The sequence below is a fragment of the Sycon ciliatum genome, chromosome 1, assembly GCF_964019385.1.
Source record: "Sycon ciliatum chromosome 1, ocSycCili1.1, whole genome shotgun sequence".
Classification (NCBI taxonomy): Eukaryota; Metazoa; Porifera; class Calcarea; order Leucosolenida; family Sycettidae; genus Sycon; species Sycon ciliatum.
Window position 1 is genome coordinate 74,961,821 of NC_088643.1, and position 18,966 is coordinate 74,980,786.

At 46.2% G+C, this 18,966-nt stretch overlaps 1 protein-coding gene across 3 annotated transcripts; it reads left to right on the forward strand.

The window, feature by feature from the left end:
- The first annotated feature begins 7,311 nt into the window (after positions 1–7,311).
- On the forward strand, positions 7,312–14,687 carry LOC135805438 (uncharacterized). Of its 3 annotated transcripts, none has more exons than XR_010551141.1 (4): positions 7,312–8,226; positions 11,425–11,543; positions 11,986–12,114; positions 13,018–14,687. XR_010551141.1 is itself a non-coding variant. In XM_065319468.1 (3 exons), the coding sequence occupies exons 1-3, from the start codon at positions 7,525–7,527 to the stop codon at positions 13,102–13,104; spliced, it is 918 nt and encodes a 305-aa protein (XP_065175540.1). In that variant the 5' UTR covers positions 7,321–7,524; the 3' UTR covers positions 13,105–14,679. The 3 variants fall into 3 exon arrangements, 1 of the variants encoding a protein (XP_065175540.1); XR_010551142.1 differs by having other exon boundaries at positions 7,313–8,226; positions 11,425–11,482; positions 13,018–14,685; XM_065319468.1 differs by lacking the exon at positions 11,425–11,543 and having other exon boundaries at positions 7,321–8,226; positions 13,018–14,679.
- The last annotated feature ends 4,279 nt before the right edge of the window (positions 14,688–18,966 follow it).

Consider the following 18,966-nt stretch of genomic DNA (forward strand, 5'->3'; position numbering starts at 1 on the left):
GATCAATGCTGCTGCTCCATCCTCGCTCGAGACGACCAACAAAGTACCGCTGGGTCATGTTGCCTTGTCCGATCTTCGTCCAGTCAGAACACACGGCAGGGTTTCTGGCGGTGGTGCGCCGCCACCTGCTGAGCAGCCGTTAGGCGCCGGATTTCACCAGCACCGGCGAGCGCCTGCTTTCAACAACCCACACAGTGCGGCACCGGGGATAGCAGAGAAACCATTTCTGAACAAGACTTGGCCGAGCGGGAAGCAAGCGTGGTCGCCATCATCAGTCGACAGCCCACGCACCAACACACTAGCAGTAAGAGATAGCAGTACCAGCAGTGGGGGTGGTATTGCCAACAACAACAAGTACTTCGGCTCCCGTGTTGCGTCGCTGTCAACATCCGCCCCGACACTCGGCGAGACGCAGCAAAGTGATAAGCATTTCTTGCGCCTCCGAGAAACGCTAGACGCCGCGCTGGGTGGCACAGACGTCTCTCATCATTCCGGACTAAGGAAGAAGGACGGTAAGCGAAAGTCTGACCCACTGGCATTGTCACTGCCCTCCGTGGTTCCATTACCAAGTATTGCAGAAGAGTCGCAGATTACAACGCAAGGCACCAGCATCGGTGGAAAGAACGTCTCATCTCGAAAACTATCGATAGGAAATGGGCGGAAGTTCAAAGGTGCTGCAATTGAGCACCGTCTAGCTGACGAGAAAAAGCCGCTGCGACCGAAAGCTGCGAAAAAGCAGCCAAGGGAGGAGGATCTTGAAATTCACGGCTACTCTACTGCAAAGGATTCTTCCAAGCGGCAGTCGAAAGATCGGCGTCAAAAAAAGGCAGCTTCTAGAGACGGAAGAGAGCCGCCTAGACAGTGGAGAGGCCTGCTCCCTGAACTCACCGCGAGTACACCGTATCTGACAACCTCCAAACTGGACCAACCTGCTTCTTCCTCTACTCGTAAACGCACCGAACCTGTGCCCAGTGACACGTACAATTTTGACTTTGGTGACCCGAAGGATTTTGTAATGTCTGATGAAGAATCTGACCTGGACATATAGAAATAATCTGTTGAGACTGAGAGGCGCATCATAATTATATGATCATGCACCTCTATTGATGGCTTGGAATCACCATTACTGAGAATGGCACATACTAGAACTAAAAGACGCCGATCGTGGCGTGCCAGAGCGGGACTAAACCGTTTTCCTAGCCGAAGCTTTACTTGAGAAAGAAAGAAACCATTTCTTCCATTATTGATTATGCCAGTGTGAATTATTCAAGCTCGTATTTGCGGCGTTCATGCTATTTATTTCCGGATTACGTCGTTTCGAATTTAAATCTTATTATACCAATGACTGCCAACGGAGTCGGATATGCACGACTCCATGTATGTTTGCCTTTCCTTCCACTCATTTGGACTTCGAATGGATATCGATTTTATAAACTTCTGGTAAGCTTCCACTAAGACGCTGTTCCACGGGACCACGGGACCACGGGACTGCAGTCTTTTCCAGAGGCAGAAGATTATGGACGTTTGGTGCTTTTACAAGCTTTTCAGTTTAGACAGGGCACTGCAGGCCTGTTCCGTTATCATGGTTATGAGGCCACAAAATGAAATGGCTTACATCATGATCATGCGCGGCACTATTACAAGTCCTGTATGGCGGTGTATTAGTCGAGAGCACAGCAAGCTAGTGACGTAGTGACAGTGGATGGTGAGTGGAGAGCACAGCAAGCTAGTGACGTAGTGACAGTGGATGGTGAGTGGAGAGCACAGCAAGCTAGTGACGTAGTAGTGACAGTGGATCATCGGGTGATGCCAGTACTGCACAGCAGTAGCACAGTCAGTGATTGTGTCTATTCTGAGAACAGGAACAGGAATACACTGTACATGTATGCGAGTGAAGATGAGAATAGTTCAGGTGATCGGATGTGCACATATCTGTGACTTATACCGGCACATGTACAATAGTCATGTACATTGTACATTGTACATAACGCACGGGCCATAACCCCGTTAATACCATAATTTAATATTATTTTTATTGACGACTCCCTGGGCTCGAGGAAGTCTGGGATATGACTGGTTACCTCCCAATGACATGCATACATGTACGTACATGTACATGTACCGGTACATGTGACGTGAGAAGGAAATCTTCCCTTTGGCAGCGGAGAGGGCTCTACACAATAACGTGGAGCACTATTACACACATGCAAGTCGCCTGATGATTGCATTCTGCAAGAAACTCTGAGTTGCAACAAACTCTGTAAACCTTCCTGACGCCGACAGATCCTTTGTCAGTTTCGGTGGTTTACGTGTCGGTCTTTCACCATCTTTCCCGCTGTTCTCAGCTGGCCCCCGTCCTACACACGCAGAGGAGGACAGGCATGCAGTCACATCTTCACGGGAAGAGGAAGATCCACTGATGGACTGGACAGCACATTTTGGAGGACGACCACGGCGAGGACGACAATCGCGCGCATCAAGCGGAACACAACTTAACGGCACATGTTGACGAATGCGTGCGCCCAGGTGCTGAAGGGTTCTACCTACATACCGATCTTCACATTGTCGCCATTGAAAGAAATACTCGGATAAGGTTAACCTTATCTAAGGTTAACCAAGGTTAACCTCAGCTATTTCTTTCTTTCAGTTGTGTGCCTAGTTATTGCACTTTCTGACTGTATATTATCCAGTTACAGTGAAGGAGAGTTACTCTTAACTCGTATCCTTATGTCCTTTTCCTTTCTACAATAATAATAATAATATCTTTATCAGGATGACCCAGAGGCTTGTCGCCTATCAAGGATAACATGACTGAACTTTCTATATTTTAATCCTTGGTGCTCCACACGAGTCCAATCTGCCCACCTGATGCGCCGTCAGCGAAACGTTGAACTACATCGTGTGACATTACATTTACTACCGAGTCCGTGTTAACCACAAGTTCCATTCTACATTGTACTAGTAGTATTACCAAGACTCTCATGTTATCATGTTTTGGAGATAAACAAAATTAGGGGAAGTTACGCAAGCACGGACGAAGTGAGAGAGACCGGATCCGCGGCCAGCACTAACGTTATCTCTTCGCAATACCAAGATTACAAGATTCGCAATACCAAGAACACAATTACCAACAAGCATCTGTACGACATCTGCGGCTCAGCACCAATTTCGCTCGAGATTGACCAACGGCGTTGGGAGTTCCTTGGTCACGTACTGAGAATGCAGAAGAGCTCTCCCCCACAGGCCACAGCGCGTGTTAGAGTTTTCAGCCACCGCGAGCCTGCGCGGTCGACTGGGCCGACCCAGGACAACTCTCCTCTCAGCTCTTTCTCAGGACTGCCTAGCCCGACTCGGCATTCGCCTGGGCACGCTTAGAGGCCTTAATCAGCTGCGGCAGTTGGCAGCGGATAAGTCACGGTGGAATGGCACCCCGCGGCACTCATCTTCCTCTGCCGAGCCTCGTCCTTGACTTATCCCCTGCAGGGTGAACATCGTGCACGAACAGTCTACCGTCTTTCTGCCATTGCCACTCGAACTTGACAATAGAAGCTGCTTTTCGTATGTGCAGTTACATTGAGCCATGGTGTTTTGGTCTTATGTTTGTGAATCCTTCCCGGAAGCAAATGCTGGTTTTTATGCATTCGTGTCTCTCAGCGTTATTTGCAATAATAATAATATTATTATTACAGGGTGCGACAGAGCTCTCGGCCATTGAAGAAAATGTTGAGTCACCTCCAAAATTACACTGCGCTCTTTAGCCGACTAGACCCTCCTGCACACAACCATCACCATTGCGAGGACACTTCCGTAGACGATATTGATAAACTCCTTCAGACAGCTGTTTCGCTAATACATAGCTCATCAGTGAAGGTAGATGTTGAATGATTAAAAATATAGACCAAACTGCTATTATATAGGGGGTTTCCACATACAAAACTGGCATAGCGGTCCTAGCGGAATGGATCCCTTGATCTCTTGATATTTCTCTCTTTTTCTTGTCACTACGTTTTTGTCACTTATTGGATTTGCATGCTGTTTTCTTGATTCTTCACATCTGTTTTTGGTGTCACTTCTACACATAATTGGAGTGATATATTTCTGAACTTCTTTTCCTTATAGTTGTAGTCTTTTAGCTTATTTCCATCATTCCCTGTAGTATTTTGACAAGAAGGGAACGAAAACGTTCAATACTTTGACACATGTCCTAATTGGCTGGTGGTGACTCTTGCGTAGATGCATGCGTAGATAATACATTTTTTGTAATATTTTCTGCCTCCGTCCTACTTTCAAATAAATAATAATATTAAATAATAATATTACATGTAACTGGTTTGAGGGAAAGAGACAAACGGGAAAAGTCTGAAGAAAAAATTGACTGTCACCACCAGGACTCGAACCAGGGACCCTCGCTTGTAGCCAGCGATGCTCTAACCACTGAGCTATGGTGTAGTCGTCATCCCAGCAGAGGCCGTTCAACATTTTCTTCAGACTTCGTAACTCACACTTCCTGTGAATCCACACAGGCGGGTGGGACGCAGCCCTCACTGTACCCACACACTTCACGGACAAACTAGCACGCGGGGAGCCCCAAGTCATAAAATATTACCTGGTTTGAGGGAAAGAGACAAACGGGAAAAGTCTGAAGAAAAAATTGACTGTCACCACCAGGACTCGTATCGAACCAGGGACCCTTGCTTGTAGCCAGCGATGCTCTAACCACTGAGCTATGGTGTAGTCGTCATCCCAGCAGAGGCCGTTCAACATTTTCTTCAGACTTCGTAACTCACTCTTCCTGTGAATCCACACAGGCGGGTGGGACGCAGCCCTCAATATAATAATAATAATAATAATAATAATAATAATAATAATCTTCACTAGTCTGAGGGAAAGAGACAAACGGGAAAAGTCTGAAGAAAAAATTGACTGTCACCACCAGGACTCGAACCAGGGACCCTCGCTTGTAGCTAGCGATGCTCTAACCACTGAGCTATGGTGTAATAATAATAATAATAATAATTTATGGGTCGCAAATATCCACGCAAACACACATCCAGTCATAATAAGGCACTTGTCATAAGTATCCGAACGTTTTCGGTCCCTTCTCATCAAGGATTATACAGGGAATGGCTCAAGCTGGAAAGACTAAAACTTATAATATAGCGTAAAGATAATTAGATAACAACACTCGTGACAAGGTGGAAAATTATCAAGTTTAGCACGACACAAAACTCGAAGGAAGATAATAATAGTGACAACAACATAGTGAGCAAATTAAGTTACATTGTTACCACCTCGACGAGGAGTAACACCAAACAATTGTAGCGACAACACATTTTCTTTCTGTACGCAAAGTTCAGGATCTAACTTACGGATATACAAAGCTTCTAACACAGCCAAATGTAACGCACATCTACCACGTGACAATATTGAGAAAACATTATCACTGTACAACTCACGACAATTGGTACGGGCTGACAGATGTTGCTTGATTGACGAAGTGCGATTCTTAGCTCCATTGGGTGTTGTCTCCTCCAATGTCCCGTCCCGTCACCGAAGCTTTGTATATCCGTAAGTTAGATCCTGAACTTTGCGTACAGAAAGAAAATGTGTTGTCGCTACAATTGTTTGGTGTTACTCCTCGTCGAGGTGGTAACAATGTAACTTAATTTGCTCACTATGTTGTTGTCACTATTATTATCTTCCTTCGAGTTTTGTGTCGTGCTAAACTTGATAATTTTCCACCTTGTCACGAGTGTTGTTATCTAATTATCTTTACGCTATATAAGTTTTAGTCTTTCCAGCTTGAGCCATTCCCTGTATAATCCTTGATGAGAAGGGACCGAAAACGTTCGGATACTTATGACAAGTGCCTTATTATGACTGGATGTGTGTTTGCGTGGATATTTGCGACCCATAACTTACCTTCGTTTTAAAGTATTATCCGCCTCCGACCTCTTTTAAAAAATAAAAATAATAATAATAATTTGGAAAGGATTGGGAGAACTTCGTATTCAAAGGATCAGTCGGGGAAGCAGGGTCCCAGGTTCGAGTCCTGGTGGGTCTGGCGTTTTTTTCTCTTTTCAGGCAGTTCACTTCCCCGACTGATCCTTTGAATAATAATAATAATAATAATTGTAGAAGAGAAAAGGACATATGGATACGAGTTAAGAGTAACTCTCCATCACTGTAACATGATACTTTATACAGTCAGAAAGTGCAATAACTAGGCACAAAACTGACAGAGTACTGAAACATTCGACGTCCTGACACCTAGCTTCAACATCCGAATAATAATAATAATAATAATAATCAAAACCAGTTAAAATAATAATAATAATAATAATAATTTGAAACTCGGATGTTGAGCCATAAATAAATGTGGAAGAGAAAAAGACATATGGATACGAGTTAAGAGTAACTCTCCATCACTGTAACATGATACTATATACAGTCAGAAAGTGCAATAACTAGGCACAGAACTGACAGAGTAGCGCTTGCCTTCCCCTCTTTGGTCTTTCCATAACCTTGAACCTTCCAAGTTGGAAGGCTGTCGGTTAGCGCTACGGAGATGTGTTGAAGCTAGGTGTCAGGACGTCGAATGTTTCAGTACTCTGTCAGTTCTGTGCCTAGTTATTGCACTTTCTGACTGTATATAGTATCATGTTACAGTGATGGAGAGTTACTCTTAACTCGTATCCATATGTCTTTTTCTCTTCCACAATAATAATAATAATAATACCAAGATTACATAACCATAATTACTCAATCTGCGGACAGAACTGTTGCAAGAGTATATAATTATGGTTACAAAGGACGAAACCGTGAGTTCTGTCCGCAGATTGAGTAATTATGGCTATGTAATCTTGGTTTTGCGAAGAGATAGTGCTGTCCGGTCTCTCTCACTTCGTCCGTGCTTGCGTAACTAGTTACTTCCCCTAATTCTGTTTATCTCCAAAAACATGATAACATGAGACTCTCTAGTACTCTACATTTGTAGTTGGGTGGTCGTTGTTTCACGTACTCGAAGTGAGCTGTGGCCGTCGTGTGCCGTGATTCTTCGTCTTTCCAATCACCTTGTCATAACTAACATCCTTAGTTCGCTATGATGTTTAGCTTATTTTCGCCTTGAGTACGCTCGCCTTCCCCTTTCTTAGTATCTTACCTTACCGGTATTTCATAAGTAGTTAGAACCTTCCGAGCTGGAAGGCTGTTGCCGTGTTTGTTTGGGCATTCGAGACGTGATGCAGCTAAACATCGGGTCATCGGGTCGTTGAACGTCAGTCCTTGTGACGTGATGCAGCTAAACATCGGGTCGTTGAACGTCAGTCCTTGTTGTGCTGATTGTTGCACGTTCTGACTCGCAAGTATCTTGCTTGTCGTTAGTGTAGGGCAACAAAAAACGGATAACATGTAAACGTTTGGTCCCTTCCTTTTATTTCATATCCTTGAATTGACTCTCCATCCGAGTCCAAAGTCAAGAGTAGTCAGCCACGCGTTTTCTAAGCGGAACATACAAGGGCAAGAATGGATGACGAGAAGAAAGTCAGCGGAGGGAGCGTGCTGGACCGCGAAGCTCGACGGGAGATTCGCTTGTTCCAGGAGCAATATGCCTCGGCGTTGACAGAAGAGATAACTAGGCTGGAGCAGGCTGCTTCGCTCGTCGCTGGAGGAAGAGAGAGTCTGCTCGACCGAGAGGTAGCCATACGACAGGAGATTCGCGCACTGCAGGAGCGGCGTGCTGCTGAAATGAAAGACGAGATAAGCAGACTTTCGCAAACTAACGAGCTGCATGCAGCCACAACACTGCGGATGCAGGCACAGCTACAGCAAGCCACCCAGAGGGAAGCTAGGTGCAAACAGAGAATAGCCAGGGCCAACCAGGAGCTGAAATCGTGCAAAGAAAAGCTGCTGTACACCGAAATGAGCGCCAGACAAGACCGGCTGCTGTTCAAGGATGCCCAGCAGCAGCTGAAAGAGGCTACGACAAACTTGCTGAGCCGGTCATTGATGTTGAAATTGAAGCGTGCTAAAACTGAGCTTGACGAACAGCATAAACTGGCGAAGGAATGTTTGAAGGAGCTGGAGAGGGAGCGTTTTAAGCATCATTGTAGGTGCCTGCTCTACCCGAACCATGCTGAACTCTTGCAGCAACTGGCACCCGTACCTATGAAGGCAACTCAGCCTGATCACAGTGACTCGTCCGCGGCTATCAGCGCCATATTGATGGTAAGAAGGATGTTTTTGACTTGAAGGTGAAAAGATCATGCCGATTACTTGTCACTTACTCATCATAGCTGTACTAGCTGGGCGGCTCGGGTAACTCGACGGAGTACAGGAAGAGATCGACTATAGGGATGGCGGCTATAATAACATACCAGTTATACAGTCCATTTCAAAACTATAGACGCGTACCTAGGCAAGAACCGTTATGCCAGCATCTACATGTATACCACATAAAAAATGTGATCACTTTGTGCATAAATTTTTCCAAATTGGGCGTCTGTTATCCAATCGTTTAGAAACTATAATGAGAGTAATTGTGGAGCGGACCTGAGCAATATTCCGAAAACTATTCTCAAAAAGTTCCAGCCAAATTTGAAATATTTCAAAAACCCTACGCGTCTAGTTTTGAAATGGACTGTAGTGTTATCGCCTTCAAAATTTAAAAGCAAAAGTATCTTTTCCACTCAAACTAAACCGGTTACAATAGTAATCGGTTATGGCAATATATTGCCTATTGTGATCAAATTCTCACTTCAAAACCACTCAATTGCATACATTATGGATCGTTTATAGACTATTAGTAATCGATTGTTCCTGCAGGGAAAACTTTGGGAAACTGATATTATGTAAATACTGTGTACTACCAGCAGTGTGGTCATACTAGAGTAGATGCAGGTTGTTGTTATTTGTACAGTTTACAAGTCTGGGTGTGGCATTTACATGATTGTACATACATGATGCATATCTGTTTGTGTATATCATCATGACTACAAAGCTGTAAAGTTATCACTTGCATACTTTGAACTACCACCATGTCCAGTCGCATGTAATGATAATCGTAGTGATCAAATTTCACTTCGTCAAACACGAACGCTATAACAGATCTCTACCTGTACAAAGGCATGCGTATTAGTATTACTGACAACTGTTCACGCTATAAAAAAGTTATCTAAAAGTGTCATCCCTCCTTCCATACTTACAGGGGCGTAGGAAGCAGTTTAATATTGGTGCGGCGAAATTGTGAGAGGGGGATCCGGGGGTCCTCCCCCGGGATTGTTTTGAAAATTGGGCCTAAAACAGTAAATAACCGACGAGGAGACAACAGTCGTAAAATAGCAATGAAAAATATCAATTGTGCACTCATAATCATGTATAAACAATTAAAATGAAACAATTCCAGAACGTTTTCGTGTGACCATCATCAGTGGAACATCGTCACATAGTAAGAATCACTAAAACAACCAGTTATATAGCTAGAGTAACATGCTAGAGTAACATGAAAAGAACATGAAAAGAAGCGTGAGAATGCAGCAGGGCAGGCAGGCCAAAGCGTGGGAGGCCGAGAAAACACCCGTTGCCTACTACTACGCCTGTCAGTATTACAACACAACCGGAAACGGATACAACACCGGACTCAACAGTAGCGCAACACACGAATCTGGTGTCACTCTTGACGACAACAACACGGCATGGGAGACCACCGGACGATCGTTCGTTAACAAACCTGACGGCGGTAACGGAAAGATCACCAGGAGAACGAAATGAAAATGGAGGAAAAACGAATCTGAGGAGAAGCCAGAGACTAGCGGAGACACGACTGAGAAAAATGGAGAAGGCGGAACCAGTAGTGGCAGGTGAAAGTACGGGCGCAGCAGTGAACACGTCAAGGAGAAAGAAGCGATGGCATGAGGAGATGGAGATGGAGGATGATGATGGGGATGAACAGGATGGTCAGGAGGAAAGCAAGGGTGAGCGGGAGCAGGAAGTGGAGGATGAGAGTGATACGGACGAGGAGGAGTTCGACATCGACAAGAGCAAGTCTGCCATCTACAAGCATTTGGTGTCCAGTCCGGATTGTCGTAAGTTGTTTGACGATTCCTGGTTTAGTGTTATTTGTCGCGCGCGTTTCTTTAAGCAGTTGCAGGTGTTGGAAGCTGTATATATTCGCACACGTGACCCTGTTCTATGCAAGCAAAAAGAAAATGTTGTAGCACTCACACTTTTTAAATAATACACACTCACCAGTTTTTGTTCACACGCACTCACAGCTGCCACATTCATCTACTGCTACCATTCTCAGATACACTGCAAAGGTTCACACTACACGCGTTATGATAACCGCTAGCTGTGCTGCATTCTCACGCTTCTTTTCATGTTACTCTAGCTATATAACTGGTTGTTTTAGTGATTCTTACTATGTGACGATGTTCCACTGATGATGGTCACACGAAAACGTTCTGGAATTGTTTCATTTTAATTGTTTATACATGATTATGAGTGCACAATTGATATTTTTCATTGCTATTTAAAACAGTAAAAGGCCATATTTTAATGCTACAGAATAATATGAGAAATAAGAATATGCATGCTGATGATACACCGCATTGTCTATGTTGTTGTTGTTGAAATTTTATTTTGTATCGCAGACCAAACGGGCAATGGTGCCCAATATTATGATGGCGATAAAGTAACGGCCGAGAGCCAAGGATACAACAAGCAAGCCTCCACGAAAGAGAGAAAAACACAGACAACACAGACTGCAAATACTCAAAAAGAAAAAGAGAAAGGGAAAAAAAGAGAAAAAAAGAAGAAGAAGAAAGCACAGTTGAGTCACAGTTGAGTCACGACTCCAAGTCCAAGCCTAGATGCTGGCTAGCCATAAAAATAAACCTTTAAAAGTCTCTTGAATGATCTGTGGCAGGCGAGGGACTTGCACTCTTGGGGCAGGGCGTTCCATAATCTAACAGCGGAAACGAGCGGCCGACAGTCACCAGAGACTCGCCTGGTGGCAGGGACAACATACGCATTTGGATCCTTGATCCGAGTGACGCCTTCAGTCTGGCGACGTAGGCGCGCTTGGACAGGAGATTACTGATTCTGGCGGTGTGGATACGAAGCATGAGGAGGCGGAGTTTACAATGGGCGTTTTGGATGATGGGGATGAACATGGTACATGTACCTGTACAAGAGTCAACAAGCCATCAACAAGGTTGAAAGGTAAAAAATAAAAATAAAAAATAAAATTCGTGGAAATGCATCCCGTGGCATTCCGCGAGCTATCCCGGGACGGTCCCGGTGCCATGAGGGGGCTGGGGGGTGGAAATGCATACCGTGGCATTCCGTGTACTGTTTTGTACTGCAGGTACTGTACGTGCATCCTGGCATGTGAATCAATTTTCGTTTTTCCTGTATCACGACAAGCTCTCGGGATCACGTGCAAGTTCTCTTCTTGGCGGGATTAGTGCAGAAGGCGCACTGTGTAAGCAAGGCAGCAGCCCTACGTCTGGTGTTCTGTGAAGCTTGACTTCATTGGATGTGAGGTACAATGATGATCCAGCTGCAAGTCGATTTGCTGGCAACTTTCTGGGAAGTAAAATGCAACGCACAAGACGATTATACAGTGAGGGTATGCGTACATGTGTGCGTGTGTGCGTGCGTGCGTGTGTGCGTGCGGGCATGAGAGCGCACGTGCGTGTGTGTGTGTGTGTGTGTGTGTGTGTGTGTGTGTGTGTATGTGCGTGTGTGTGCACACACCCACATGTGTGTAGGGATTCACTGGCCAGAAAAAGTCACTTCAATCAGCTGTGTGGTGGATACCAGGCTAAAAATAGTGGCGGTCAATTCATCAGCCTTGCAAGCTGTTGAATGGTGTAATCCCAGCACAAGTTGCTATGTCTAACATAGCTGTTCGCTATCATCGCTTCCGCGATGGGCAGGTCTGAGAGATCTGAGATGTGTGTGTTTGTTCACTTCACGGCACAGGGTAAAGAGCGGATGGTGTCTCGGGAACTCGATCAAAGTCGAAAATGGATAAGAGAGAAGGTCAAGTCAGTGCAGGAAGATATGGAAACCGTCAGGATCATCTGCGGCTTGTGGAAGACCATGTCTCTAGTAAGTTACAGGTTAAAACAGACACCTGTTTACGGCAAACCCTCAAAGTTTAATATCGATGAAATTAAGTGAGCGCACTCATAAGATTTGAACGCCATTTTCATTTACTTCAGTAATAATCATCAGAAACCGTCATCACACTGAGAGTTGGACTACAAAGGAAAGATATTTATGGTACCAGAAATGTCGCAACATCTTTCACAAAGATTTATGCAAACCAACAGAATTCGTTACAGCACTCACACTCTTCACTTAAAACATGCCAACACCCGCATACCCACTCACATACATGTACCTTTCTCACCTGCTGCAAATGATTTCTCCAATCTACACTTGCTTTCACACTGCTCGCTGCTCATGTAATCATGCCTTCAATAGTGCTAGCTTTAGACAGGCAGCGTCTCCCTACTCTGTTTGCGCCCCCCCCCCCCCCCCCCCCGTGAAAAAGTGCCGCACCGTACTAGTACTCATTTTCTGAAGTTTTGTGTTTTTCAGGCCATATTACCAAAATGCAGTCCGCAATAGTCACTATTAGAGGGCTCCAAAAGGCACATTTGTCCGGGGTGAAGTGAAGGGTGAAGTTTGGGGGGATCACCCCATACGTTGCATTTGGATGGCAAGACAATTTTGGAACATGGAAAAATGGGTTTCTGGGTAACTGTGTTTCCCATGCTCCCCCCCCCCCCCCCCCCCCTCCCCCAATACTATTTTACCTGGATAGAACCCTGATGTACATGCTTGTGAATCACTTCTTTTAAATCACACATTCAGATCATGCTCGCATTGTTATGATGGCAGTGTAAATGCAAAGAAATTGAAAGAAGATCCCTCCTCTCGCAAATATAAACTTTTATTGTTCATCCATGGTGTGTTCCTGTATGCTGTTGTCACTCTGTGCTTTAGGATGCGGGTCAAAGCACAGCAGGAGAAAAAGTTGATAGCCAGAATGTCACAGTGATGATCCGTGAAAATTCGTCCGCTGGGAAGTGATCGCATGGGGAGAAGAAGCAGTGTCAACCCGTGCATGGACACTAGTTCTGGACCTCCGTTGCCAGGCAGCTACTTGCCTGCACTGGGAGTCACGGCTTGTCGCTGCTGCTTTGTGCAGATGTTAGGTGCTAGGGCCACTTGTGTATCGACCTGCCTGGCTGGCGGTGCTGCCTCCGATGATCCTTGCCTTGGATGTGCCCACACCGACCGTCTGTCTGTCTTCAAGTGTGCCGATGGCTTCCAACTCCTAAAATCTACTAATGAATTTCATCATTGTTGCTCGCTGTGTTGTTGACCCGGTGCAGTGCCGATCCGCTGAATGTGCTTTTGAGCATCTGTCATGTCCGGTTCCCACTCAGTGTCGTAAGGTCTGCTGATGAATTTCATTATAGCTGGTGCTGCCAACCAACACAGTGTCAATCCAATGGATATCCCTCCGCCGGGCCTTCTGCTGGAGGTCCCAACAGTTTCACTCTCGGGTATTCGCCGGGCCGTCGTGTCAAAGAGTGTGGTGTTCAATCTTGACCACTATAAGTCTACCCGTGGCCGAAATACTGTGGCCATGTGCTTAGCACAGCATCACAGAACCGGAATTCTGAATCACCATGGACCTTCAGTGATATCTTGAAGAATGACCCACTATTCTACTCAGTCAACTTCCGAGCTCCATTGGCACCTGTAACAGAGCTAGAGTCAACCATGGATGCTGCTTACCTGTGTGGAGCAGCGGTATACGATGCTAAACCTGACAGCGTCACAGAGTTTGATTACAACATGTCATTGTGCTGCATCTGCCACAAGAGCTGTCTGGTGTCGAAGGTAATCCAACGGTACAGTCAAACTTCTTTAGGACGAACGCTCTTTTAAAGGAACCCTTACCATTTGTATGAACTAGATCCAGTCGTACGGCGGGCCAGATCAAGTCACAATTGGCAAGTGTGTGATGAACCCCTGTCCAGCGAACTTTCATGAAGACGAACCGTATATTTCAAGCGTAATTTGAACAAATCAGTGTGCAAGGTGAACGTGTGACCCACATGCACAGTCTGGTCATGCATGTGTACATGTATAGCTAACTAGCGGCCTACACGCAGTAGAGCACACTAACGTTACACGTACAAGACTCACATGAAGTCATTGCCCATTGTACTTCCTGTTGCTGGCTCCGTATGCTGTGAAATTGTGTGAATACTAAGTATAAGCTTTACATGTGCCACTGGCGGCATGCACGTTCACGTCAATACAATCTGTATGATAATACACTCCGAACAAGACAAACAAACATGTTCCGTCATCTGAAAAGAGGTTCAACTGGCTGTATGTGTACATATACATGTATAGAGAAAATGCTTACAGCTGACATGTAGACGCTCCCGTCTTTTTAATAACTATCCGCCCACTTTGACCATCATAGCAAGCTGATCACGGTAGACGGCTGAACTAATGTCAAACTGGACGGACCCTGTTATAAATGTACGAGCACTTTGAAAGAAGACTCAACTTTAGTTTACCTCGGATATACTATACCACTCACCCACCAAGTGCTAGGCCCAAACCAACAGAGAAGAAAGCCAAAGTTTCATTCTGCCAATCTGACCCGGACAGCCCTCCTCCAATCAGCGCTCGAACCCCCCTCCCCAAAGCATGACACTAGGATCCTGGAACACTCTTTGAGCTAGAACTGAAGGCTGGTTGCTCACGCTTTCCCCGCCGACTTGACTTGGCACTTGACCGAGTGACTCACTCGACTGCTATCCAGAGCACCCTGGCAAGAAGTTCATCGAACCTTCGGCTCGGCAAACCTGCAAGAAAGCACCACTCCCTACTCGATCAGTGACACAGTATTTTATAATTCACCCCTTATCAGTTGAGCTTGAATAGGCTGAGGAAGATTGTGTCTGAAGAGCACCACTTACGCCTCAAGGCCAACAATTGTATTACCAGGGATACAGATTTACAGAGACGCTCCGTTTCCTTTTGTACACAACAAAACCTTGTGAATACCACTGACATTATAGCCTAGTCATAGGGCCTAGTATTAGCAAGAGTATATAATACTCTTGGTATTAGTAAGCAGGGAGTACTTTAGTATTGTACTACAGAGTATAGTGTGCTCCCCGCCACCTTAGTATTGGCCAAGACTCTGGTTGTCAAGACTGGCAAGAGGTGGAATTGCGGAAGTGTATGATGTGACGCCATGGCGCCATCGACGATATGTACAAATAATTTTAAAAAAAAAGTAATAATAGTATAGGCCTAGGATTCATGCAGGGAGTCGTAAAAAATGTATTTTTACGACTCCCTGGTATCATCACGGGGATACCGGGTAGCAGGGAGTCGTAAAATACCGGTATTTTACGACTCCCTGCCGGGTAGCGGTACATGGTATGATCAAGAGTACATAACCCACATGTACTCTTGCAGTCTTGGTATGATGGGCAGGGAGTCGTTATTTGACGACTCTCTGATGGTGGGTCGATCGAGTCTTCTGTTGGACGAACGACAGTTCGTCGAAACCTGTTCGACGACAACCCCGTTCGCCGACATGCAACATGTCGACCAGGGAGTAGTAAAATGGGAGTAGTAAAATACTACTCCCTGATGTCGACAGCCTTTTTCGCCGTCTGACATTTTGGCCGACAACCTTGTTCGACGACTGGTCTTTTCGTAGTAGTAGTAGTAGTAGTAGTAGTAGTAGATTTTATTATTTTGATAGGGAAGGCCCAACAGACGTTGCCGTCTCGTTACACCGGGGAACCCTAAGTGCTCTTTACAGAGCGAAACAAAAACGGATAGATGCTCAACCTGACGACACGAGACAGGCAGAGAATTCCACCTATCAGCGCCAAGGCGTCGACTCTCCCTTAGACGAGTTGTCTTTTCATCGCCTGGCCTGTTGCGTGTTGGACAACCACTCAAACCAGGGAGTAATACAATACTACTCCCTGACTCAAACCATGCTTCAGAAGCACCTCTTACCTACAGGAATTTACTTTGATTTAGATGAAGACTGGAAACACCACTTTAATAGTGGTGTTTCCAGTGCACACACACAGGTGTCAAACATAGATGAAAATGAAGGGACATAGCCCGGGGGATGATTACATGTTGCGAGGCGGCAACAGAGAAAGCAAAGAAGGATCATTGTAAACTATCAACAATTACATCGTGGAGATTTGGATCAGATAACACGTGCTTGAAGGCAATAGAATGCTATGAGATTCTGAACAACGTTGAGCTGACCTATGCAGTTCCGAGCCAGATCTGCATGCTCAAATGCGTACCGCAGAAAACGCAATGAGTACTTCCGCACCCAGTGCAGTGCGAATAACTCTAATCCTCGTCAAATGTGGTCGGTTATTAATCAGGTCACAGGACGAAGCCGTCAACACCAGGAGCCCGCATGCCCTATGGATGCAGTAACTACCGCGTTCCACAAGGTTATCACGGACACCAGCCGGCCGCAAAGTCTCCAGATACCAAGCGGACCACCCCCACAGCAATGTCTCATCTCCTTTCCGCTGGTTACTGTCAGGGAAGTTGAGCGGTTACTACGATCAATCAACACGACCAAGGCCACAGGAAGTGACGACATACCCGGTTTTGTACTGAAACATAGCGCTGATATCCTTGCCCCTTCACTGGTCACACTGTTTAATGCGTCCCTGTCCAGCGGGGAAGTGCCAAGAGGTTTCAAGCTAGCCCACGTCACACCCCTGTTCAAGGCTGGAGACCCATCCGTGCCCACAAACTACCGCCCTGTGTCGCTGTTACCCGTGATCTCTAAGCTACTCGAAAAGCTGGTGCAGAAAGCCCTGGTTGACTTCGTCGACCCAGCTCTCCCTAACACCCAGTTTGCATTCCGCCCTGGACACTCGACCGAAGATGCACTGGCACTGCTCTCGTACACCGTCCTCCAAGCCCGAGACAATGGTTCTGTTGTAGCAACATGCCTGTTAGATATGAGTAAAGCCTTCGACAAGGTGAAGCATGCCACCCTCATCCAGGACTTGTTCAGCATCGGTATCTTCGGCACAGCCCTGAAATGGTTTCGGGACTATCTGTCTGGGCGCCATCAACGCGTTCGTATGGGCTCCCGACTGGGCAGAACTGTATTGTGCACTTGTGGTGTGCCGCAGGGCTCTGTACTAGGACCCATGCTGTTCTCCATATACACCAGAGATGTCCCCTCTGAATCTGCGCTGGCATCATCACTGCAGTTTGCGGACGACATCGCCCTTACATGTGCAAGACGGACAGCGCAAGAGGTGTCTGATGCGCTCAGCTTGGCGGTTACCTCCCTCTCAAGTTGGCTGGACGCTCGTGGTCTTGTATTAAATGCAAAGAAGAGCAATGTATTGGTTTTTACCAGCAGCAGTGGGCAGCAGCCGGACGTGGTTGTACGATGTCGAAATGATGTCCTTCCGCACACCACCAGCGCGAAATACCTCGGCATCTTGATCGATGAACGAATGGCCTGGCAACCGCAAGTTGACCGGTGCATCTCACGCACTGCTAGGAAGATCGGTAGTCTGTGGCGGGCGCGACGCTGCCTCACTCTAGCTAGTCGAAGCAAGTACTTCCTATCTGTCATCATGCCGGATTTGATATTATGGATCGTCAGCATATGGCTCTGGCTTGACCCACAACCAGCTAAACCGCTTGCAGGTGGCCCAAAACCGCGCAGCAAGGGCGGTGTTCGGACGACCACGATTTACCAGGGCCAGCGACCTCTTGGAGAGGCTCTCTGTTTATCGCGTGGACGAGGTATATCGCCAGAAACTGCTCGTGCTGGTATGGCGGTGCGTTCATAACCGTGCCAGTCCTGCTCTGCAGGCACTGTTTGTCCTCAACTGCGGAGCAACTCGCCTTCAGCGCTGCAGCGCAGTCTGGGCCTGCAACAACCAATAGCCAGAAGCCGAGCAGGCCAATGCCGACCGGCATCTCGCGGTTGCCTGTTATGGAACCATACCTGACACGGTGCGAGCCATGGGCAACATCCCAGCATTCCGCCGAGCTGCCATTCCCTACACGTTGTAGACTGCTACACAGTTGGTCATACCATGGTATTCAGTACCCACGAACTTTGCAAAGCCGATAATTATGATAATGTACCGTGGTGCATGCACCGATGGTACCACCACTTCGTAGACTGCCCCCCGTTCATTTCTGTGCTCCTGTCTTTATTCTCGTGAGCTGTGTACTTCAGCAGTTCAATTCTGTGCTCCAGTCCTCTTTATTCTCGTGAGCTGTGTACAGTAGGTATCGGCTATAGCGTGGGTGTTTGAAAAACGACTTTCTATTCTTATTTCCGATATTTCTTACACACGATAACTCAAGTGTGACATATCATGTGCATGTGCGCAAAGGCAGGAAGATCATCGTACATACAAGGTCGTGCTACTGTGCATGCGGCTGGTCACAGTCACATACTGACATAGGCGTACCATGTGGCAACATGAGTTACATGACCACAATAGTTGAACCTGCAGCACTACGCGACCCAACGCGAGTCAGATCAGAACTGCTTTGGACGCCGATGTTATTACTACAGTACAGGCGATATCCTTTGTACTGATCATCCTGTGATCTGGCATGTTTCGCTACACAAAGTCCATTCTTGGACCGATATAATTATTCTACTGTACGATAAAATTGCTTGTAAGAATAAATGTGCACATGAAATCCATGTTATGATTATGAAAACATGAGAGTTCATTCTTGTAGGCAGTATATTCTTTTACACGACCACGCTATAACTGATACGCACTGTACTTGTTTTGCTGTTTGTTTGGTTTGTTTGAATTCGCTCAGTAACCGTGTACTTTAGCTATTCTCTCCTCCCTCTTCTGAATTTGACTC

What these genes read in the sequence shown, in the direction of transcription:
- LOC135805438 (XM_065319468.1), top strand. Translation starts at nt 7,525, where the DNA reads ATGGATGACGAGAAGAAAGTCAGCGGAGGGAGCGTGCTGGACCGCGAA. An exon ending in CTATCAGCGCCATATTGATG is followed by an intron (nt 8,227 to 11,985) that starts GTAAGAAGGATG and finishes TTCACGGCACAG; the next exon opens with GGTAAAGAGCGGATGGTGTC. An exon ending in TGTGGAAGACCATGTCTCTA is followed by an intron (nt 12,115 to 13,017) that starts GTAAGTTACAGG and finishes TCTGTGCTTTAG; the next exon opens with GATGCGGGTCAAAGCACAGC.